At 37.2% G+C, this 25,947-nt stretch overlaps 1 protein-coding gene across 8 annotated transcripts in view; it reads left to right on the top strand.

Moving 5' to 3' along the window:
- Window positions 1–25,947, top strand: part of KTN1 (kinectin 1) — a 96,933-nt gene that overhangs the window by 9,302 nt on the left and 61,684 nt on the right. For all 8 annotated transcript variants that reach the window (XM_019645064.1, XM_019645084.1, XM_019645074.1 and 5 more), the window contains exons 2-5: window positions 13,540–14,092; window positions 17,889–18,023; window positions 19,400–19,570; window positions 20,572–20,702. In XM_019645064.1, the coding sequence (XP_019500609.1) occupies window positions 13,555–14,092; window positions 17,889–18,023; window positions 19,400–19,570; window positions 20,572–20,702 (975 nt within the window). In that variant the 5' untranslated portion in view covers window positions 13,540–13,554. The remainder of the gene's footprint in view (window positions 1–13,539; window positions 14,093–17,888; window positions 18,024–19,399; window positions 19,571–20,571; window positions 20,703–25,947) is intronic.

Genomic DNA, 25,947 nt, shown 5'->3' with positions numbered 1-25,947 from the left:
GTTGAGCTGTTGTTCAGCATCTTAGCTGTGGAGGGCAGTGTCACTGGCCCTCATATGTGGGATCTGAACCGGGGCCCTCTGGCGTCCCAAGCCCGTTCTTAACCATCGCGCCACTCGGCTGGCCCTCTTTTTATTTTTTTATTGAACGTTAAAACAAATATTAAATATTCAAGTGTATAAGAGAATATAGATTTGAGCTCTGGGCAACAGCGGTTCGATGCCCGGTCCGAGCTGAGCAAGCCACTGAGCTGCCAACAGGTAGCAGGATGGCTCAGCTAAAAAAACCCCAAAAAAACAAAACAAAACAAAAAAACAAAATAGAGAATATAGACTGTGTACAGTTTGATGATTAATTATAAAGTGATACCTGTGTTCCCGATAACTTTCAGTCAGCTTTACTTAAATTTTTTTCTTTTCAAAATTAAGTATATGAAATAACATTTATAAAATATGTGTAAGGTAAAGACACAATGAACAGCCCTGTACTTAGTACCCAGTTCAAGAACATTATCATAACCTTTTTTTTTTTTTTTTTAGCTGAGTCCTCCTGCCACCTTGTTGGCAGCTCAGTGGCAGCTCAGCTCGGGCCGGACTCGAACCGCTGTTGCTCAGAGCTCAGACCCTTAAGCGAGCTCTTAACCAACTGAGCCACTCCACCGGCCTTATCATAGCTTTTTATTTCGTTATGTGCTCCTCCCCCCAGAAGCAACCACTGTCTGTTACATTTGCTTTTTTTAAAGTTTTGCCACATCTATTTGTATTCCTAAACTATTTTTTTGTTTTTGTTTGTTTTTTAACTCTATAAATGGGATCCTTTATGAGTTTATTTGCAACTTCCTTTCCTCCCTCAACTTTATAGTTCTGATAGCCCTCCGTCATGTCATATATAGCTCTGATTGATTCATGTTCACTGCTGCATGGAATTTCATTGTATGAGTATTTTCCAATTTCCTTATTACCTATTGATGGTGTGAAATTAAATAATGGAAACTTAATCCAAAATGGAGTTAGGAAGTAATGAAGAGAGAGTTCTCACACATGTACCACTCCTCGCAGCTTACTTTACATACTCCAGCAAGAAGGAAGATTTTTCTCTTTGCCCAGCAACAACCCAGTCAATGAGAAGCCACCAAAAGTCTGAATTCTTGCTCTCTTTCAGTGGATTCTTGTTCCTCCATAAAAGAATATTCCTTTCCCTTGTTCTCTGGACTTGCCGGTGGCTCGCCACTATTTGCTTGTCTTGAATTGTAATTTCTCTCTGCTATTTCTGAATAAACGCTGTTTTGCTGGCTGAATCGCTTACCTTTTTCTTTTAAAAGGTTGACAATGGGCATTTGGATTGTTTCTAGTTTTCTTTTGCTGTCTTAAACGATGGTGCTATGAACGCCTTGCATAGGTCTTTGATGCACTTGCATACGTACATGTTTCTAGGATAGAGTTTTTAAAAACTTGTTACCATTTACAATAAGAAATAAGTTTTACATTTTGAAACTCAGTACATTATCACACATATATATATAAAACAAGTTTCTTGGAAAAAAAATAAAACCTCTGTGATGCTAGTCTAGTTCATTAAAAATAAGAATCCTAATCAAAACTCATTAAGTTGATTTTTACTAACTCACTAATGAGATTTGCAGTTTGAAGAAATTGTTTTGGACCTTATATCTAGCTAGGAGTGGAATTGCTGAATTGTAGGAGAGGTACATTTTCAATTTTACTGGCTATTGCCAAATTATTTTCCAATGTATTGTACCAGTTTATTCTTCTCACTAGTGTGTATATGTAATGGCTCCACATTCTTGTCTGTACTTAATATTGGCAAATACTAAAATCAGACAGCCTACTGGATATGAATTGATATCATGTAGGTTTTGCATTTCTGCTTACTGAGAGGAAATACCTTTTCAGATGTTTGCTGGCCATTTTTGTTTGCTTTTCTCTGAGATGGCCATTCAGTTTTCTGTTGGGTTGTTTTTCTTTTTAATTGATAGCGGTTCTTTATATGTTCTGAATAATTTGCTGATTATGTATCACAAATGTCTTCTCCCACTTTGTTGCTTGTCTTTTTACTTTCTTATGGTGTCTTTGTTAATAAAAGTTAAAAATTTTAATTTACTTGAATTTATTATTTTCCTTTTATGATTTGAACTTTGTGTTTTGTTTAAGAAATCTTTCCTTACCGCAAGGTTATAAAGATATTCTTGCATGTTATCTTATAGTTTTTTCTTTCCCTAGAATTGAGTTTTGTTTCTTCCCATTTATGCTGAAATGAGTGAATTTAGTAGCTGCTTTGAAATAATTCTTTGAATTATTAGTTTTATGCACTGTCTACACATTGCCTTTAGAGTCATAAGAAAATAATTAGGTAAGAATGTTAAAGTAAGGATAGAGTTATTCAGTAAACTTGGAAGTCTCTGCCCTCTTCCAACACCCATAGGATATTATAAAAGGTTTGTAAACATTTCAGAGTGATGCCAGTGTTTGTATGTGGTTTTCTTAAGTTGTTATGGACATTTGTTGTGAAGCAGTCTGGTTAATTATTTCCTTAAGATAATATCTCTTTGGTATTTTTTTCACCAAAGTGCATTTGTGTGGATCAACTAGTGTGTATCCAGCTAGTACTCAGTATACATTTAATATGAGGAATCAGATCTTCAATTTTGGAAAATTTTCAGCTCTTTAAATATTGCTTCTGTTATCGTCACATTTGTTCTCTTGATTGACCTATGCTGGAGTCTTTTAGTGTATCCTTTATGTATCTTAACTACTGTTTCCCCTTTTTTCCTGTTTTTCTATTCCTCATACTAGGTGACTTCAGTACTGTGTAGCAATTTACCAACTTTTCATCTGTGTTCAGTCTAGAATTTAATTCTATTAAGTCTATATGCTAGTGTCTACAATTTTAATTTCTTAGATTGGGAATTGCTTTTTCATATCTACCTGTTTAATTTCTCTTTTTGTTTTATAACCTTTTTTGCTACTTATAAAAAGACCCCCGTATCTCTCTGACATCTTCAACATATTCAAATTTTAAAACCTTTGTCAGACTATTTAATAAAACTAATACCATCTGGTGTGAATTCATGTTTTCATTGATTTTTTTTCCCCCCTCATCATTAAATTTCTTCCTGTTTTGTTGTTGTTGTTTTGTTTTTTTTTAAGCTGAGCCATCCTGCCACCTGTTGGCAGCTCAGCGGCTGCTCAGCTCGGGCCAGGAATCTAACCGCTGTTGCTCAGAGCTCAAACTCTTGAGAGCGAGCTCTTAACCAACTGATCCACTTGGCCGGCCCCTTCCTGTTTTGTATTACTGGCTTGTTAGTCTCATTTTGAGGGGTGCTTTTTTTTTTCCCCCTTCCTCAGTGATCATCTCTTCCTTGCCCCCCCAAATTATTTATTTTTCAACTGTTTCTACCTGGCCCATTGTGCCTCGAATCACAAACTAGGTCTGTTCTGGAACAGTTAAAAAAAAAAACAAAGTAAAGAGAAGTGTTTATAATAATATGCAATCATGTACTAAGAAAGAGGGAGATGAGAATATATATATTTATATATATATAAAAGAACACAAGTGTGTGTGTGTGTGTGTATATATAATATATATATATATAGTTTTATTGTGAAAAAGTATTTAAAGACCACAATGTGGCACCATGAGTGCTTTTTGCTACTGGGTTGGTCATTGTTTCTAGGTCTTTTTAGGCAACGGGGCCAAAATGAATATATTTTTAATAAGATAAATTACTGCATGAGCACATACAGAGCTTCTATTCCAACTTAGTACTATGGAGTTTTTACTTAATTTCACTGACCTTTAAACTACATCTGCTTTAAACAGTGCCAAAAATCTGAGTTTTCAATCCCAACATAATCACTCATTTCATTTAGCTCACAATACACACATTACACAGTGCTGGAATAACAATGTACACATTGCCACCAAAATTATGATTATAATAGTTGAAGATTTACTTTCCTTTTTTGCCATCTTTCCTCCACTCTTTTCCAATGGGAATGTACAGTCAAGTTACCATGTGTTAAAGTCACTTGTCATAATTTCACTGTGGTGGTCACCAAGTGAATATACGTAAGATTCATTTTTATCATTTTACTTTTGATTTTTAGAGATTTTTAAAGATTTTTAGGGAAAATTCAAAGCATGTCCTTTAACCATTTTCCCCTCGGGTTCATCTTTTTCTCACATTTTAAGTGATATCATAAGTTAAGGCAGCCACCTTTGTCATTTTTTAAAATCATTTATTGTTTGCCATCAAAGAAAATGTTTTGTAGGCGTAGTTCCCAGTCTTTTCCTTTATGGCTCTGGGTTTTACATGAGACATAGAAAAGCTTTTTATAAGGCAAAATTATTATTTTATTTTTTATTTAAAGATTTTATTGGGGAATTGGGGGAGGGAACAGCATTGGGGAATCAGGGAAGGGGAACAGACGAGTTGCTGTTTCTTGTTCTTCAGTTTAGTTGTGGAGGACATTGCTTCACTGGCCCATGTTGGTATTATCATTGCGCTCTTCCCGGCTGAGGCATATCGGTTGCCTGCCATTGGACTGCCACTCACAGCAGCTCTTGGCAGCTCACGCCAGCTGCCAGCCGCTCACACTGGCTGCCGCCCACTCACAGTAGCTCACGGCAGCCCACTGCAGCCTACGCCGTTGCCGGCAACTCATTGCAGCCCAGCTCCAGGTCGATTTGTTTGTTCACCATCTTACCTGTAGAGGACACAGCGTCACTGGCCTATGTGGGATCTGAACCAGCGGCCCTGCTGCTCAGAGCTCGCGCTCCTAAGCCAACTCTTAACCAATGAGCTGCTTGGCCGGCCCAGGCAAGATTATTTTAAAATGCAAAGAAATACACTTGTGTCTTATAGTTCTTTCATGGTTTAACTTTTTATCTGTTAAAACCTTGATCCATATATAATTGAGGCAGGGGCTTAATTCCCATCCAGCCAAATGACTTAATTGTGCCAGTACTACTTCTTAAATAATGTGTTTTTTGTTTTTTTTAAGCTGAGCCATCCTGCCATCTGTTGGCAGCTCAGTGGCTGCTCAGCTCGAGCCGGGAATTGAACCGCTGTTGCCCAGAGCTCAAATTCTTAAGTGAGCTCTTAACCAACTGAGCCACTCGGCCGGCCCCATGTGTTGTTTTTTAACTGATTGATTTGAAATGGCCTGTTGACTAAAATTTTCATATGTATTTGGGATTATTTATATTTTTATTTTTAAGATTTTTTTAAATTGGAGAATTGGGGAAGGGGAACAGACAAGTTGCTGTCCTTTTGTTCTTCAGTCTAGTTGTGGAGGATGTCGCTTCACTGGCACATGTTGGCACCATCACTGCGCTCTTCCCGGATGAGGCAGATCGGTCACCGGCCTCTGGATGGCCGCTCACGGCAGCTCTTGGCAGCTCACGTTGGCTGCCGGCCACAAACGGTAGTTTAAGGCAGCCCACTGCAGCAGGAGCTGCAGCCTACGCCGTCTCTGGCGACTCATGGCATCCCAGCTCCAGGCTGAGCTGTTGTTCACCATCTCAGCTGTAGAGGGCAGTGTCACTGGCCCTCATATATGGGATCCGAACCGGGGCCCTCTGGCATCCCAAGCCAGCTCTTAACCAACGCACCACTCGGCCGGCCCTGGGATTATTTCTGTTGTGTTTATTTGGGCTGTACTTGGGCAAGTTTTTAAAATTCTTGTTTCATAAATGAAGCTTTTTCATTAGTTCCCTTAGGGTCTTTTTGGATAGTATTTTTTTTTTTTAAGATTTTTTATTGGGGAATTGGGGGGATGGGAACAGTGCTGGGGAATTGGGGGAAGGGGAACAGACAAGTTGCTGTTGTTTTGTTCTTCAGTCTAGTTGTGGAGGACGTCGCTTCACTGGCCCAAGTTGGCACCATCATTGTGCTCTTCCCGGGCAAGGCAGATCAGTCGCCGGCTTCTGGACGGCCGCTCACTGCAGCTGCTGGCCGCTCACGCTGGCTGCTGGCCGCTCACGCTGGCTGCTGGCTACATACGGTAGCCCATGGCAACCCACTGCCACAGGGGCTGCAGCCTACACCGTCGCCGGCGACTCACGGCAACCCAGCTCCAGGTTGAGCTGTTGTTCAGCATGTTAGCTGTAGAGGGCAGTGTCACTGGCCCTCATATGTGGGATCCGAACCGGGGTCCTCTGGCGTCCCAAGCCAGTTCTTAACCATCGCGCCACTCGGCCGGCCCAGTGGATAGTATTTGACATTCTTGTCTCATCATTTCCAGTTTATGTTTGTGAAATGATGTTTTTAAGTATTATGTCTTTTCTGGGAATAGGCAAGAATAAATATAACATTTTATCATTGTAGTATTTTCATTGTTGAGTGACCTAAGGTGATGCACCTAAGAGTTATTTTACCAGCCTGTTGTATTCAACTTTTAATACTTTAGCCAAACCTTCCTAAGGGATGACAGGTTTTGAAGTAGGTTTTCTGATACCAGACATCAGTTATTAGGACTATCTTGTGGTAGTGAGATTAAATGTACTTGGTGAGGTTAGGGCAGATATAGGGCCACAGGGAGAAGTTACAGGAAGATAAGATTTTGGATAAAAACTAGGAAGACTCTTCTCACATGTTTCTAAAGATATAAAAGGGGCTAGTGGGAGGTGGGAGGTACACATCCGTGGTTTTCAAGCACAGGCTCACTAACCGTCTAACTGGGTCCAATCTTTGGGTGGCTAGTTGGATTAGATGGCCTTTTTCAATTCTGAAATCATGTGAAAAAGAAAAGACAGGTCAAGATTGTAAATTTTATGAGGAGAAAGTCTTCTGTATATGGCATAGCTGTTTTGCAATTATTACATTATTGGTGTGAATTTCATGTTCTAATGTTATTTTCTGAGTAAATGATTTTTGTTCTTTGGAGACTGATTTTATGTATTGATTTGGTATAGTAGTAAAATGTGTTAAGTTTTTGGTATTAAAACTTTCAGTTTGTCAAATTACAAGTTTGGTTTCTTTACAGAATAGATTTTTAACCAGGTTATCTCCAGTGGAGGTATTTTTAAATGAGTAACGTCTTTTCCTGAGAAAATGGACTAGTTTGGGCTTGATGGGTAAGCAAAAGTCTGAAAGATATTGGTGTAACTTTTAGCAACAACTTTTTAAATTTCTTGGATAACCTGTTCAAACTGATTTATCTATTGTATTTAAAGGTTAACAAATTCGGTTAAAAAAATAAGTATAATGTGTTGTGACCTGATTCTGATGGAGAAATTAAATTTCATTAGTCATCTCTGGCATTAGTTGGATTTGTTTCAGCTTGGGAAGCAGTACTTTAGAATGGCTATTGCTGAAATATCTTTAGGGTGTGGTAATAAGATGTAAGTCATAGAAATAACTATTCTAATTTAAAAGTAGAAATTGCACCACAACTTTGAGATTTCGGTATAGTCTAAAGTTAATGTTAAAAACGCTGTTGTAAGTGGAGTTCCCATGTCAGGCAACTCAATGTTTGATTTACTAGATTATCTTGTCTTTTGGTTACTTTGAATCTTTTCCCTTTTATTTTAGAAGATAATTTTATAATTGTATTGTGGACCCTGGGACCATTATACTTTTGGTGTAGTTACTGACTAGAGAATGTAAGTTTAGATGAATTTTCATATTTTGGCAGCTGTTTCAGGAAATGATTAATGCATTGGTATTTTTTTCGTACTGATTTATGGAATAAAATTTTTAAAATTCTCGGGCGAGCTGAGTGGCTCAGTTTGTTAAGAGCACGAGCTCTGACCAGCAGGGTCGCAGGTTCGATTCCCACATGGGTCAGTGAGCTGCGCCCCAGCTGAGCTTCTGCTGAGCTGGTGAGAGTGTGTGCTTTTAGCAGATGGGGTGGTGGGCTGCGCCCTCCCTCCCCATCCACCCCCCAACTAAGATCGAACAGGGTACCTTGAGCTGAGCAATTGCAAGCTGCCTACAGGCGGTTGGATGGCTCAGTGTGCAACAAGGTTGCCAGTTCAATTTAGAGCTGAGCTTGTGACTTCCACAACTAAGATTGAAGTATAACAACTTGACTTGGAGCTGATGGGTCTCGGAAAAACACAATATTCCCCTTCCCCAATTAAAAAAAAATTCTAATTGCAGATGTAATACGCTTGTAAACTTCTAAACATATATAAGTATACAAAATAATGTGTGTCTACTTATTTTCTGTTTTTTTCAAGAACTTTGTTTTTTTATGTTTAAAACTTCATTCTGTCTGAATGTCTTTCTTTGATCTGAATGATTCAGCCTTTCCTGTACTGATTTGAAGTAACTTACAGTTAACTAAAATTTATTTTAGATTTTGAGTTTCATTGTCTGTTCTTTTTATCACATTGCAGTATATTGCTGCCTCCCAGTAATTGTTAAACTGTCTCCCTATCTCATAAAATTCTGTGAATGTGTATAGAGGGAATACTTATGCTTTAGGATTTTAGGAGAAGGAGAACTAGCTGTATGCAGGGTACTTGAGCTGAAAGAATAGGACCACACTGAGGCTCAGGTTAGGTTTTTTTCCTGGCCCCTCTGGTTTATAGATACTACGTACTTGCTGCCTCAGCTAGATCAAAAGTTCATTTAAAGTCAGTGATTCTACGAGGTGTGATTGAAAAATACAGTGAATGTTTAAAAAAAAACTTATTACAGTAAGACACATTGCCATTAATCCCCCTCAAAACACTCCCTCTGCTTGAAGCACACTTATCCCATCGTTCTTGCCACTTTGTGAAGCAGTTCTGGAAGTCCTCTTTCATGTCTTTAGTTGCACTGTCATGGCTGCCTCGATGTCCTGAATCGATTCAGAACGTTTACGTCTCATGGTCATTTTGACTTTGAAGAAGACCCAGAAGTCGCACGGTGCCAGACCTGGTGGATGAGAACACACTGTAATGTTTTTATTTGACAGAAATTCCCATACCATAAGCAGTGTGTGACACGGAATGATGGAGGATGAAGTAAAGACAGTCATGAAAGAGGACTTCCAGAACTGCTTCAGAAGGTAGCAAGAGCGATGAAATAAGTGTTTTGAAGTGAGGGGGAGTATTTTAAGGGGGAATAATGGCAATGCGTCTCTACTGTAATAAAATTTTTTATTGAAACATTCACTGTATTTTCCGATCACATCTTGTGTTTGTGCAACACTGGTAAGCATCCTGCCTTCTCCATCCATTTAAAATTTAAAATTTTAAGTGGAGACTTGAACAAAATTTATAAAGAATAAAGACAATGAACAATATGGTGATTATAAATGTGTTTTATTGGACCTCCAACACCACCTTTTCCACCATTACTCAGAACTAATACTTTGTTTCCCATTTCATTAAGAAAATAAGCATAGCTACTTCCTTGCCTGGGCCTCTGCCTTTTTCCTTTTTTATGTTCTATAGATGTCTGCTTCCATCTCAGACCAGTCTGTACTTGTACACCAAACTCTATTCCCTCTTGCTAGTTGAAAACATTGCCCCTCACTCCTCTGCATCACCAGTATTTCCCTTTCTACTGGATTATATTTGTCAGCATAATACTAGCATGATGTAATTTCCAAACTCAACCTCATATTTCCCTCCAGCTTCCATTTAATTTCTCTCATCTCTTCACAGGAAATCTCCTTCAAAGAGTTGTTCAAACCTCCTGGAGTTCTTCTCACTTTTGAATTTATTTTAATCTGGGTTTGATCACCATCACTCTGCTGTTTTGGTCAAAGTTACCAATAATGTCTATGTTGCTAAACCCAACAGTCAGATGCCTACTTTTCATTGTACTTTATTTACCAACACCATTTGACAAATTGATCAGTCTCTCCTTGATAACACTTCATTCATTTAGCAACCTGGGCAACATGTTCCTAATTTTCATTCCCCCTCTGCTTCTCAGTCTCCTCTTCCCTCATCTCTCAGTTTTTCTTTATCTTTCTGTTGTTGAATTGCCCAGAGGCTCAGTCTTGAGACCTGGGCTCTGTTTATACCCATTCTATTGGTGACTGTATCCAAGTTATGGCTTTAAATATAATTTATGTGCTGAATATGCCTGAATTAGTATCTCCAGCCTGCATGACTTACGTATCCAAACACTCTTGTTTAGCTGTCTGCGACATCTCTACTTGTCTAAAACCTCACTCCTGGTGTTCAACCCCAATCATGTCCTGTCCACATTTCCCCCATCTCAGTGAGGGCAATTTTATTGTTTTTGACTTAGTCTAAAATCTTTGGAGTTGCCTTTGTCTTTGCTTGTTCTCTCACACCTCACATTCTAGTCTTCAGCAAATCATCTTGTCTTTACCTTCATAATATATCCAGAATTTGACTACTTATACCTCCCTTGCTACCAACTTGCTCTAATTATCCCTTACCTAGATTATTTCAATTGTCTTAACAGTTTCCCTGCTTTTGCCTTCTCCCTACAACCTTTTCTACTCAGAACTCCTCTGCTGATTTTCCATGTTACTTAGAGTACAAGCCACAGTCCTTCTATTTGCCTGTAAGGAACTGATTTGTTCACTGTCCCCTGCCCCCTTTCAGATGATCTCTTTAACCTCATCTTCTACTGCTTTTTTTCGTGTTTGTTATACTTGAACCATATTGTCCTTAATGTTCTTGCTCAAATATGCCATATACGTTCCTGTCTCATGCTGTATATTAATCGCTGGCCTGATTGTGTTAGCCTATAAGGGCAGGGATTTCGGCCTTTTTTACTGCTGTTTTTTTCAGAACACCCTAGAATACAGTACCGACATATAATTGGTGCAAAATAACTATGTGAATAAATGAATAATAGACTATAGTGGAAGACAGTAGTTGAAAACATATTTTCAGAGGTATGATTTGAGCTGGTTTTGAAGGATAAGTGAAGAATAGATAAAAAGGACAAGGCAAAGTTTTTAAGATTTGATAGTAGGGAGGAGGTAAAAAGGGGATTTTTTAGAAAGTGGCTTCTTTTGGTCCCTGACGTAGAACCTGTAGTCGCCTTTTACTGCTGATTTCGTTGACTCATTTGACTGTTGATCTCTAGTTGCTTGTATTTTATATTCTTTTGAATCATATCTGAAACTGAGACATGAACCTGTCCCTATATTCTTGATTTTGACAAGTGGTTTCATCATTTAAGGACTTCCAAGTTAGAAATGTAGGCGTTGTCTCAGACTCCTCCCTCACTTTCACTATGCTCTAATTGTTGCCTTTTCCTGTTAGTTGTTCCACCCAGGCCTCTTTCTGCATTGAGTTGATTCACTCTTATCAGATTTGGCCTGTTGAAATAGTCATTTTAATTAGTCAGCTTGCATTTGTGTTAACCTATCCAGTGGCTTTTAAATTCTGTTACATATTTTTTATTTGTAGAAGTCCTAATTGATTCATATCTATCCAGTCATTTTTGATAGTTTCTGTTCTTTGTTCATTTTCCCAAGTCCCTCTTATTTCTTCGTGTGTATGTTGTAATCTATATTAATTTCAGTATCTTAAATCTTAGGGATCTAATTCCTTAGTTTGTTTCTGTTGCCTCTAGCTCATGATGACTTATCATATTTTGTCATTTTGGGTTGTAGGCCCTTATCTGGATGATAGTCTTTGGAAATCTTGAGGAGCTAGGCTTGAAGGAGCATTTCATCAAAGAGGATGTACATTTATTTGCTTTTGCCCACATGCACTATTTGGCACCACCAACTTGGGAGCACTTCAGTTTTTTGGCTTAGCATTTCCAAGATCATGCAAGTAGTTGGACCTTAAAGTTATGTCAGAAGAGATTTTTGGAGCCAAGGCAGAAGCTGCACCAAAGTTAATTTCATTTTAGTGCTTCATTATATTGCTATTCATCAATCTTAAATTTCATTTTTACTCAGGATATATCCAAGTTGAATTGGCTGTGTAACTTATGGATGGTAATGTTAAAACAAACAAAAAACCCCCCAAAAGTACAACATGGTCTCTGCTCCCTAAAAACATTCCTGGTGACTAGTAACACTTAGGTACAGTAAAATATACCTAATCAATTAAAAAAACCTGGATCGTTCATGAATTATCAGGAAAGAACAGTTGTGTATAAAGTTTCCTCTAGTATTTTGTTAGCACATGATTCCTTTTCCCCTTCAGCTTTTTAAATCCAGGGCTGTGCTAATACCATTTTAAAAATTGGTTATGGAAGTGCAAAATGTTAATAAATGCTGTTTCAATCACAAGTGTTAATAGTGTGCCTGGGGGGCCGGCCAAGTGGCTCAGTTGGTTAAGAGTGCAAGCTCTGAGCAACAGGGTTGCCAGTTTGATTCCCACATGGGCCAGTGAGCTGCGCCCGAGCTGAGCTGCCAATAGGCAATAGGGTGGCTCGGCTGGTGAGAGCAGGTGCTCCTAACAACAAGGTTGCCGGTTCAACTCCCGCATGGGATGGTGGGGCTGGTGATGTCCAGCTTTGTTACAGTATCAAGTTTGCAGAAAGGGATACCTTGAAAAAAATGGAGAAAATCATTTAATTTGTAATTTATTTTAATGCCAAATGACACATCCTAAAATTTTGATTTTGATTTTATTTTCATATCCTTGATGTATCCCACCAATTACTAGGCCATTAGTCACTGAAATAAAGGTGCTAGCAGTTTGTGAATGAGCTTAAATCTCTAAATGAAGGAATGAACTACCTTTATTTATTTATTTTTTGTCATTAAGAGTGTGGTACTTTTATTTTTATTTTTTTTAATTGGGGAATTGGGGGGATAGGAACAGCACTGGGGAATTGGGGGAAGGGGAACAGACAAGTTGCTGTTTTTTTGCTCTTCAGTCTAGTTATGGAGGACGTTGCTTCACTGGCCCAAGTTGGAACCATCATTGCGCTCTTCCCGGGTGAGGCAGATCAGTCGCTGGCTTCTGGACGGCTGCTCACCGCGGCTGCTGGCCGCTCACACTGGCTGCTGGCTACACACGGTAGCCCATGGCAACCCGCTGCAGCAGGGGCTGCAGCCTACCGCTTCGCCGGTGACTCATGGCAGCCCAGCTCCAGGTTCAGCATCTTAGCTGTAAAGGGCAGTGTCACTGGCCCTCATATGTGGGATCCGAACCGGGGCACTCTGGAATCCAAGCCAGCTCTTAACCATCGCTCCACTTGGCCGGCCCAAGAGTGTGGTACTTTTAGTGAATATCCAGTGTGTTGGTTAATAGTTAATGCCTCTTTATTTCCGTATATAGTAGTATTCATCAACATTGGACAATAAAAGAAAAACAAAATACTATTTAAGTGTCAAAAGTGGATATTTGGGGAAAAAATAGTGGATATCTTAAGTTTTTCTTTTTCTGTTTGGATATTTTCACATGACTTAAAAATAAAAGGTTGTGCTACACTCTTTCTAATTACCACACGTTTTTATTTCATAGTATATTTGCACTGTAGTTTGCAAAGTGATCAAGAATGTGATTTAAATAACTAACCTGCCTAGATTTGTAGGTCAGGTTAGATCTGAAATACCATTTGAATGAGCCAGAGGGTTTGTGTGTTTAATTTTTTATAAGACTGACTCAGTTTTTTTTTCCCCCCCATTTAGGTTTTATAGGATAACATGAACAAAAGCATGATGGAGTTTTATGAGTCAACATATTTTATTGTCCTTATTCCTTCAGTAGTTATTACAGTAATTTTCCTCTTCTTCTGGCTTTTCATGAAAGAGACATTATATGATGAAGTTCTTGCAAAACAGAAAAGAGAACAAAAGCTTATTCCTGCCAAAACAGATAAAAAGAAGGCAGAAAAGAAAAAGAATAAAAAGAAAGAAATCCAAAATGGGAACCTCCATGAATCCGATTCTGAGAGTGTACCCCGAGACTTTAAATTATCTGATGCCTTGGCTGTAGAAGATGAGCAAGTTGTACCTGTTCCATTGAATGTGGTTGAAACTTCAAGTAGTGTTAGAGAAAGAAAGAAGAAGGAAAAGAAGCACAAGCCTGTATTAGAAGAGCAAGTCGCCAAAGAAAGTGATGTATCAAAGATTCCAGGCAAAAAAGTAGAACCTGTCCCAGTTACTCAACAGCCCACCCCCCCTTCGGAAGCAGCTGCCTCAAAGAAGAAACCAGGGCAGAAGAAGTCTAAAAATGGAAGCGGTATTGTAATCTATTTAACTTTATTGGATGGCTGTATTTGTTTTAATAACTTTAGGGCTTGAAATTCAGATACTTTGTTAGGTGTGCATGTAAAATGTTAAATACTGAGTATGAAGCCAAGATCATTATCCTTGGTTTCAGGATATTCTCTGTGTGTTTACTATCATTAACTTTAATTGCTGATAGAAATAATTAGTATTGATCATAAAACAGCATTTAAAACTAACTTCATATTATAAATATTGGAAACACCTTTAATGGAAATATGTAAAATCTGTTTCACTAACACCACTACGTACATGTAAGTACCGTAGTTAGAAACTTTTACATTTATTTCAGTCAATACTGTCTAACCAGTGTGATTGGAATTGAAGATGAAAAGATAAATCAGATATTTTTTTACCCTTGATTAATTCATTTTGCAAACATTTAGCATATATCTGTTTTATGCTAGGCATTATACTAGGTACTGGAACCACAGAGATGAATTGTGCATTTTCAAGGTATTCACATGCTAGCTATAGCCACAAACATAATTATAATATAAAAAGTTTTGTATCGTGATCTAGATATGTCTAAACCAGTGTAGGAGTTCTAAAGTGGGCCACTTAGATCATGTAATGCCTGAAATTAATCTGAAAGGTTGAGTAAGTATTAGCTAGTTTTTTTGCATGGCTGTGAAGGGGTGGGGATAGGGTATTCCAAGGAGAGGGGTTAGCAGGTGCAATGGGGAGGACATGAGAAGTGGCGTGGGTATGATATGTAGCACTGCAGACAGTTTGCTCTGAATGAAAGGACTTGAGTGTACTTGGTTGTGTATCTTATGGTGTGTTAAATTAGTTATGTTGTTTTTTTTAAATATTTGCTTGCCTGCTGTGATCAAGGGATGGTACTTACTAGAGGAATAAGAGTAAGCACCCTGTGTTTTAGTGGGGGAGAAGGATGTGTAAGCTAGTAATAAAATGTGACTTATATAAGACATGTATAAAGTACTTGTATAGAAGTACCAAAGCTGAAATGACTTCTGCTTATGGGGACCAGGGGCAAAAAGCTTTACAGAGGAGGGAGTGCCTAAGCTGGGTCTTACAGAGTGAATCATTTCACCAGGCAGGTAGTGGGGTCTCATTCCACATTGGGAGGATATCATGTGTAAAGGCATAGAGGTATAAGATCACAGTGTATTGTTGAGCCATTAAATATGAGGTAGGGAGTGGTAGGAAACAAAGCTGAAAAGATACGCAGTGCTTAGGTCATGATGGTTTTTGTATACAGTGCTAAGGAGCTGGGATATTATAGTTTAGCCATTGTTGAATATTTTCAAGCAGGTTAATTTACATGGTCAGATTAATATTTTAGAAGGATATCATAGGCAGAACTTGGGAGTACAAATTTCATGAGACAGAATTTGATTTAGACGACTAGTTAAGAGGTTATTGTTTTCCAAAGTTAAGTTGAAGGACTGAACTATGGTGGTGACAGAAGAAATAGAAAGTAGATTAGAGAGGTCTACCAAGTAAAAATGACATGACTAACTTTATTGGATATGGTATGAAAAATAACTTTAATGTATACAGTGAAGACATTGAAATTGTTAAAGATTTTGCTTACCTTGGTTCAGTCATCAATTCAAATTGAGACTACAGCCAAGAAATTGAGATGTCTGAGCCTCAGAAGGGCAGTAATGTAAGAATTAGGAAAGATCACCAAGAGCAAAGATGTGACGTTAGAGACCAAGGCTAAGATCATCCACACCCTCACATTCCCAATTTCTATGTATGGGTGTGAAAGTTGGACAGTGAAGAAGACTGGTAGGAAAAAAATTGATTCATTTGAAATATGGTGTTGGAAGAGAGCTCTGTAGATACCTGGGGCTGTCAGAAAGTTGAACAAGTGGGTCCTGGAGCAAATTAAACCTTAAACATCACTGGAGGCAAAAAATGACAAAATGAAGCTGTCTTACTTTGGGTACATCAAGAGAAGACAGGATTCTTTGGAAAGGACATTAATGCTGGGAAAAATAGAAGGCAGCAGGCAAGGAGGAAGAACAAATATGAGATGGATTGACTCCATAAATGAAGCTATAATTATGAGTTTGTAGGAACTGAACAGGGCCATTGAGGACAGGAGGTCGTCGTGGACATCACTCACTCATAGAGCTGCCAGGAGTCAGAGCTGACTCAGTGGCACATAATACACACATGGCAGATAAAGGAGAAGGTGCTATCAAAGCCAATTTCCCAAGTCCTCAGTTTGGTCAGAGTTAGCAAACTTCAACCTGTGAGCCAAATATGGCCTGTGTTCTGTTTTTGTGGCCCATGACTCAAGAATAGTTGCTTACATTTTAATTGTTTGAAAAAAATAAAAATTATATTTTGTTAAATATGGAAATTATATGAAATTCAAACCTCCACGTTCATAAATAAAGTTTAAAATGCAGCCACATTCATTTGTTAACATGTGTCTGTGGCTGGCTTTAACACTGCAATAGCGGATTAAGAGTTGTGACAGGCTGTATGGCCTGCAAAACCTGAAGTATTTACTATTTGACTTATACAGAAAAAAATTGCCAACCTCTACTTGGTAGATGGTTGGTAGCACTAAGGGAATATTGGAGAGAGAGTGGATGTGTATGGAGAGGAGAATGCTTTTTGTGTTTCGGGTGCTTATGAGGGCCATTCACATAGGGAGCAATTCAGGATGCAGTGGAATATATAAGTGCAGAGGAATGAGTCTAGAAATAGATTCAGAAGAATAAAGCATGAAAGTTGAAGTCATGGGTATAGATAAGATCATCCAAGGGGGAAGTATTTAAATAAGTCACAATACCAGCCTATAAGGTATTTAGTAGGAGCAGCTCACAAAGGAATATTCCAATATAAGAAAAGAATTACCATGGGAGCTGATATTTTTTATTTTATTGTGGTAAAATATATATAACATAAAATTTACTATTTTAACCATTTTTAATTATGTAGTTCTATGGCATTAAGTATATTCACATTCTCGTACAGTCATCACCATCATCCATCTCAAGAACTTTTGCATCTTCCCCAACTGAAACTCTACCTATTAAACACTAATTTCTCATTCCTCCCTACCCCTAGACCCTGGCAACTCCCACACTTCTTTATGTCTTCTTGAATTTGACTATCTAGGTACTTTATATAAGTGAAATTATACAATATTTGACCTTTTGTGACTGGCTTATTCTACTTAGTGTAATGGAGAGAATTTTAAGGAGGTAGAGACCAATAGTATGAAATGCTGAGTAGAAGTCTTAATAAGGATTAAAAGATATTATTGGTAGAGTATGGCATTTGGGACACTAGGGACCTGAGTAATTCCTTTTGTGGATATAATGGAGATAAAAATCAGACTTCAATTCGTTGAGAAATGATTGGTAGAAAAGAAAGTGCAGCCTTTATGAGTGTTTTTGTCAATGTAAGAAAGAAATTGGTGTGGGAGGCTAGGAATTACAGTGGTGGGAAGCGTTTTATTTTTTAGGGTGATAGAGCTTTGACCATGCCTAGAGATTTGACCATGCCTATAGGCTAAGTAGGGCTAGGAGTGGCTGAGAAATGGGATATAAAAGAAAGAGCAAGTGCTAGAAGTCTTGATGAAGTTAAAGAGCAAGTGCAACTGAGTAAGAAAATTAGAATGACAAGAGAGTTGTGTAGTAGAGTTCAAACTTTTGGTGTTAAGGCATTCTGGGAATTATTAATAATTGAATCTTTTCTGGTGTGGTCATTGTTTTCAATTTTTACTTTGATGGTTTTTCATTTATTTTTTAATAAAGATGATCAGGATAAAAACGTGGAAACTCTTTTGGCACCTTCGAAAAAGCAAGAATCATTACCTCTCCACCAAGAGACTAAACAAGAAGGTGGATCAGGAAAGAAGAAAGTATCAAAGAAGCAAAAGACAGAAAACGGTGAAATTTGTAGATATGTATTTCATAAATAATCCTAGAGAAGTACACTACAATAAGAACCCTAGAGACCTCACATGTTCTTTAATTCTCAGCTTAATTTCAATGTATGCTATAACTTTAATATCAGTACAATTCCAGGGTTCTCTTTAGCCTTGTGACTTTGTAGTGGTTTGACAGATGGGCCAGAGTGTATAAGTTTGTGATGAAAAAGCTTATTTGAGATTTAAAAAGGACAAAACATTTTTACATATTCTTAACTGAGTTTTGAAAATAATGTAAATAGCATATAAACTCTTAAACTCTAGAACAAAAGTATTCCTGAAATAGTTATACTTTTTAATATCACTTTAAAGATTATGCTGTGGACATTAGCTTGATCTATCATTATCCTACATTCCCAATTATTTCCTGAACATAATTTGCATGTACATATGGGAAGCATCCAATCAAAAGTGCTGGTGCAATTTTTATATATTCAGAATTGTCCATGGAAAAGTTAGCTATGAAATTTATGTAGTTTAGTGATTTTGAAATAATATTGGGCAGTGGTATCAACTAGTGCTACAAAATAGTAAAATTGTAAAGAGAAAAAATGAAATTCTGTTACTTGCATTAAAATTATGACATTAAGTAAGCAGGTATAGAAAAGTTTTACCCAAAATATTTGGTAAGATTACATATTTATTATGTTTTAAATAGAAGAACTGTGCATGCCCGTTTTTTTTTTTTAAGTAGGAGTATAGAGAGATTTCCATATAGATGTGGAAGTTTGTATTTCTAACCAACAGATATCAGACTTTAATATTCAGACTCAGTTTTTCCCATTAAAATTAGGAACAAAGTAAGGAGACTTTCTTCCTCCACTTTAAATGTTCTGGAAGTTTTAACCAGTGTAGTAAAATGTGCCATGGAAATTAAAGGCATAACTACTAGAAATGGGAAGATACTTGCAAGGCACAACGACTGATTTTTGTAGCTAGCATCTCAATTAAAAATTGTCAGTTGCAATAAAAATTCAGTAAAATGCCAACATAAAAATTAGTTTTTCTTGAGCACTAATTAAATGTGAATGAATTCTTCGTTAAAACAGGAGAAAAATGTAAAGGATGTATATGAAGAATTTTTCAGATATTATTAGAAGAGATAAGCTGCAAACTTTTAGATGATTTAAATGGTTTACTGTACTATGAAATAATATTGAACTGGTACTGTGTTTTGGCTTGTTAAATGATAAAATAGAAATTTAAAGCCAAATTGAGCTGGTATTAGAAATTTGAAAATAATTGCATTTTTCATTAACTGAAGTGTGCTTGCATGTTATTACTCTGTTATAAAAAACATTGAATAATTATAATTTTGTTGAACTTAAATTGCAGTCTTGGTAGATGAACCCCTTATTCATGCAACTACTTACATTCCTTTGATGGATAATGCTGACTCAAATCCTGTGGTGGACAAGAGAGAGGTTATTGATCTGATTAAACCTGACCAAGTAGAAGGAATCCAGAAAACAGCGGCTAAAAAATTGAAGACTGAAACTGACAAAGGTAATACGCAGAATGCGACAATCTATTGTATTGAAAAAGCCCATTTTTGAGTTCTGATGGAGTCGAGTACGTTTTCTTGTAAAAACGGTGAATTGCAAAAGCCTAATAGAATACTTGTAGTAAAGGGGTTATTGATAGTTTTCTAGTCCAATCCGATGAGCTTTGTAGAGCTGGACACTGGTTTTGACTTGTCCAAGGTCTCAGCTATTTTGCTGTCTGGTGATATTTTTCCTTGTATGATTGTCTTCTACAAGGTTTTGTATGCTAATTCACAACTGCCTTATATTATTTTTTCATAGACTTTATTTTTTTGAGCAGTTTTAGGTTCACAGCAAAGTTAAGTGGAAAGTACAGAGAGTTCACATACATCCCTTGTCCCCACAACATGCACACAATGCCTTTTTAAACTTAAAATGTAGTTGAAGCACTAAAAGCCTTGGGCTTTTTTGGATCTAATGGGTGGCAATTGCTTTTAAGAAGAGGAAGTTGGTGCCTAATATGAGAGCACTAGAGGAATTGAGGTGGCTGAGTCAGGAGATGTTTGATGCATGGATTTTTCAAATGTCAGGATTGCTTGAATGTATTTCATCTTGAAAAAAATCAGATTTCCTTTTAATATCGTCAAGTTTATTTTCTCATCTGTAAAATTTGGTTCATATGTCATGAGTATTAAGGTTAAATGAGAATATTTGTGAACATATCTAGTATAGATATAGTATGTACTAGACATTTGAATGATTTTTTGTTTTTAAAGTGAAGGCAAATTGGCATTTTAGTATTTTGCATTTTAGTTAATGTAATTATTCCTTATTACATTAAAGATAAACACTTTTTTCTGTCTTGACTAGAGTGTTTATTGTTGCTTGACCTGAAATGTAAGTCTGTTTTCTCTTGGTTATTGATTTTTTGGGTCAAGAATTCTTGATGCTTACCTTTGCCGAAGTTATTACTTGTATATTTTAAATGTCAACTCTCTCCTCCCCCCCCCCCTTTTTTTAAAGAAAATGCTGAAGTGAAATTTAAAGATTTCCTTCTGTCCTTGAAGACTATAATGTTTTCTGAAGATGAGGCCCTTTGTGTTATAGACCTGCTAAAGGAGAAGTCTGGTGTGATACAGGATGCTTTAAAAAAGGTAAGCAAGCATGTTTTTGGTTTGGGGCATATGTAGAAGCAGTGATTAGAAGTTCATCAAGCAAGACTTCTGCTAGAGCAATAAATTATCTATTGTACTTCTGTCCTTCATACCCCAAAGCATATAGTTACATATAAAAGTTCTAGAATGTCCTCAGAAGTTATTTCATATACCCATACCAATCAATACACTTAGTTTAGTCAGGTATCTAAGTCATCTGATGTTTTTACAAAAGTGCATTGCTTATAAGTAAGACTTACATGACTTCAAAATCATTTGGCTCTTGGCTATGTTGTACTTTGCTGTGCTCTGACTGGAAGTATTAAAGGCAGGGTCAGGGGAGTTTTGGGCAGCATATATGAAATGTTTTTGTGACTGAAAATAGCACCATTCAACGAACCTGGGAATCTTGTATATGTGTGTGTAATAGTACCCTTCTAAAATAAGTGATTTGGTAGAATCACTGCGATAACTGACTAAAATTTGTGAAAAAAAAACAAAACAAAGCACCCCCACAAAATCCATGGAGTAAATATTTAGTTTCTCATGGCTCATGCTCACTGTGTTATCTTGTATACATATAATATGTCATACTGGGAAAGATGACAAGTTTTCAAGTGTTCTTTGTGTAAAATAAGATGACATGGTGTCTGGTATTCACTATTAGATGGTGGACTTAATTATTCTAAACACACACACACACACACACACACACACACACACACTACTACCACTTATCTGCTTTAAAATCTTGAGTGGCTTCCATTTTTTCTTAAAGACTACCCTAGTCTAAATCATCACTTCTCATCTTATTATGTCCAGTATTCTCCTAGTTGATGTTTCTACTTTCTTGCTTAGCCCTCTTATTTTTTCCAGACAAATTCAAGGTGACCTTTAAGAGGTCAATCAGGTCACATTACTCATTGCTTTAAAAACCTTTAGTGCCTTTCTCTTTGCACTTAGAAGGTAATCCAAATTCACAGGCCTCTGCCTGTCTCTCTATACAACCTTATCTCATGGCCTTTTCCCCCATCCCCTCACTACATTTCACCTATACTAGGTCTTTTTTGGTCTCTAGAGCATACCAAGCCTTTTCTTCTGTTTGGACTATCCCAACACTTTCTCCTCAGTCCCCCAATGTCTTTCCTTGGTTAATTCCTCTTTCAAGTCTCCACTTAAATATCCTTTCCTTATATAAAGGTAATCAGAGTTCCCAGTTTAAATTGTTCTCTCTGTTATTTCCCATAACTATCTGGACTTTTTTGTCATAGCATTGTAAGTCTGTCTATTGATACTTCCAAGTATCTGTTGACAGCGTGTTTTACAAATCTATGGCATCTTACAGTGTAGCATGCTTGTTGGACAGTCTTCATTTGGTGCCAGAGTAAACAAGGTGTTTGAGGGTAATCAGAGCAAGTGTGATAACTGCACAACTTTAGATACAAAGTCAGATTATTGTGTTGCAAGGAACTTCCTTGAAATTCTTGATTGACAAATTTGTTTGTTGATTTACTTTAATTGGGTAAGTACCGTATTTCCCCATGTATAAAGATGCACCCTTTTTCAAAAAATGTGGGGTCTAAAAACTGGGTGCGTCTTATATAGTGGTTGTATGAGCACAAAAAACAAGCGTGAAAAAAAGTGGGAAATGCAAGTAAAAAAAAAAATCTACGACCCTGTATAAGATGCACCCAGTTTTTAGACCCCCAAATTTTTCAAAAAAGAGTGCATCTTATACATGGGGAAATACGGTATATATCTAAAAAGAGTTCTTAGTTATTTGTGGTGATTGGGAAAACCTCCTAGCAGGAAAAAGCCTCCAGCTGAAGTTACTATGTTACTACCTGTTTGAAATTGTTGATTTTTAAAATTAAAAATAATTGCTGTGTTTCTCTTCTGACTAAGAATTTTGGTGGTAGCTAATGGGGGCAAGAGTAATCATTTTATTTGTCTGAGACAGCTTTGAACTCTAGAGACTGGGTGGTAAATCAAACTCCCCTTGATAGGTATTTTAGGCAGGTTAAAGAGGAAGTTGGGGACTGTTAAAGATAGTGTTTTTGAAATAGAGTAAGTATTTTGCAACTTCACATTTTTTCCCCTTCTTGGAATGTTGAACTTTTGACTAATATCTTGTTCTGGGTTTTTCATGGAGTGGTTCTATTATCTGCAGGGACTCAGTGCTCTTGTAGGTCCCCTGTATCTGGGAAAAACTAGGTAAGTTTAATTTCTCCTTTTTCTGTCATAGAAACTGAGCCTTGTTCAGACCTTTGACTAGATTTCAAGGTTCCAGATGTAATGAATCCCCAAACGAAATAAAGACCCCCTGAGAGAAAGGGGAAAGATAAATACAGGAGCATCAGCATAGGCATAGGAGAGATAGAAGAGTTAGAGGACTTGCTGACCATTACATATAATGGTTAAAGAAGAGTCTAGAATGAATGCCCATTTTTGCTTTGAGTAACTGGTTAGATTGTGATGACAATGGTATTTGTGAATACTTTGCAGAGGAAGATAGAAGATTGTGAAAAATTTTTGGAAGTTTGGATCATTTTTATACCTTTTTGGATCATTTACGTGAATGTAATCATTTCACAGTCGAATATATGTTTCTCTGGAGTTGAAAAAAGATTGCAGTGGGAATGATTTAGGAAAGTTATCCACTACCACCAATACATATATGGTGGATGCATATTAGACCAGAGAGGATGTGAGGAGTGATAAGAGTTCAAGAATGAACTCTGACAAACATTAACATTTAGTAGGGAAAGCCACCACAAGCAGGAGGAGGAGAAGCACCAGGAGACAGTGGAGTCACAGCCGTTTAGGGAGGGTAGAGAGTTCAGAAGGTGGAGGGAAAAGTCAACAGTGACATGCTTTAGAGAGAGAGACCATGGAGGATGAGGATTTAAAAACCAGATTTGATATCCTTATTGAAAACAGTTTCATTGGAGGACTAGACTGTAAATAAGTGATGAATGAAAAGGAAATGTGACAGTAATAACCTTAGATAGGAGGGGGAAATAGAGTAAAAGCTAGAGGTGTTACACAGTTAAGAGAGCAGATGCGTGTGTGTATGTGTGCACATGCATATGCCTTGTATTTAAGCTAAAAGACACTTGTGTTTTACATTTAGAGTGTAGGTTAAGACCTTGGGCTCTAGAGTCATATTTCCTGCATTCAAATCTGGGCTCTGCCACTTGGAGCATGGTGGCCTTAGATAAGTTGCTTAACCTCAGTGCTTCAATTTCCCCATCACTAAAATGAAAATGATAATTAGGTTTTGAGAATTAAGATGAGATAAGACAGTGTAGGTGCTTAGAGTTCCTAGAATACAGTAATTCCTCAAAAATGTTAACTGTTAATGTTATTAGTAAGAAAATGTTTAAGAGTAATTGATTATTTTAGTTGATTATTTCTTGGTAATGGCCTTTAAATATACTTGTTTCAATTATGTGATTTTTCAACTTTAGATTATTAAATGTTTTGGCCCCATGCTATATAATAGGAGGAAGTCTGTTTACTTAAATTTTTTCCTGCCTTCTCTCTTCCTTCCTTCTCAACTTTTGTTAATTATAGCATTTGTTTATCAATACTTACAATGTTTAGTGTTTGTTTTGTGACTATAACTTTCATGTTTGTTTTAGTCTTAATTCTATAGTTTAATTGGTGGGTTCAAAGCTTGATACCAATTCTTTTGCCATAGCTTCTGTATTCATCTCTTGGTTGGCTGAAGTTGTTTTTCCTGGAATTTCTTCAAGAAGGGCTCATGGAAACTATATTTCCCAAATTCTGGCAAGTTAAAATGCTTCTTTGTTGCCTTTATACGTGAATGATAATTTGGTGGGGTGTAATGTTTCTGGATAGCCTTGAGACATTTTTCATGCTTGCTTTACCATTCTCTCTATTCATACTGTTGAACAGAGGTTTGAGACCAGCTTGAATTTTTCCCTCTTTTCATGTATTTTTGTCAAACTACACTCACAATAAGAACATTCTAGCTAAGTTTCCGTAGTGTAGTGGTTATCACGTTTGCCTAACAATAAGAACATTCTTTGGGCAATCAACCAAATGTTTATTATTTATTGGGCCTTTCCAGTGTCCACCATACTGTACAAACATCAAGGGGTTCAGCTTCTTTGAAGTTCAGCAGGATTTTACTCTTAATATGACTGGGCATTGACTCCTCTATCAATATTACTTGGGATAAAACATGCTTTTCCATCATGAGATTCAATGTCTCTTAAAATTGAAATAACGGGTATCAATTAAGCAGATGTTGGACCTTCTTTGCTTGTTGTCATTGTCGTTCATATTTTAGTCTTAAATAAAGCTCTTTTGGTTTATATCTGTTTCTTTTTATTTCTCTTCACCTTATACTCTACGTCTCTTACTGTATTTTCAGCAGCCTGTCTTTTTCTGTTTGCTGCTTTTATTTGGATTATTTCTGAGATGGTGTTACTTTTACTTTGGGTTTTGCTAGCTCATATTTTATCTCATTCTGTGGTCTTGTCTTTTCTCTGAGGTCTTTCTTGTGAGCTCTGTTCTTTGCTTTTGTTTTTCCAGAAATGACTGCTACATTAGATTTTTATAAATCATGTTGACATTTTTTTTTAATCACAGTTTTTGTCTGCTCTTTGACAATCTTTTTCTGGTGATTTTTCTTCACTTGCTATTTGTTTTTTTCTTACTGTTTTCTTCCTTTTTCTTGTATCTTGCATAGACCTTGTTTTATTTCTTTTTGATCATTACTTTTCCAATGAGGGGTGTTCCTCTTGGATCATCTCTGTGCCTGGAGATTGATAATAAAGGACCAAGGCTAACTGGTGTTCTCCTTGGGCTGTGTGTGCATATGAGTTCTTTTAGCCTTTCTTTCTTCCCAGATAAAAGCTTCACTATAAAGAGTGCCCGTATAGTGACTCTCCCTTGACACTGCCTCATTAACTAGCTGCTCTTTTTACGTAAAATTTGTATGATTTTCTCTTCAGTTCTACTTATTCTGCTTCTTGAGACTTTCCGGGAAAATTCTTACCTTCTATCTTTGCACTTTTTTTTTTTTTTAAGATTTTTATTGGGGAATTGGGGGATGGGAACAGTGCTGGGGAATTGGGGGAAAGGGAACAGACAAGTTGCTGTCATTTTGTTCTTCAGTCTAGTTGTGGAGGAGGTTGCTTCACTGGCCCAAGTTGGCACCATCATTGCGCTCTTCCTGGGCGAGGCAGAACAGTCGCCAGCTTCTGGACGGCCG

This window comes from Hipposideros armiger, unplaced genomic scaffold (genome assembly GCF_001890085.2).
Source record: "Hipposideros armiger isolate ML-2016 unplaced genomic scaffold, ASM189008v1 scaffold_5, whole genome shotgun sequence".
In the NCBI taxonomy this organism is placed as follows: Eukaryota; Metazoa; Chordata; class Mammalia; order Chiroptera; family Hipposideridae; genus Hipposideros; species Hipposideros armiger.
This window is presented reverse-complemented; position numbering and strand designations above follow the sequence as displayed.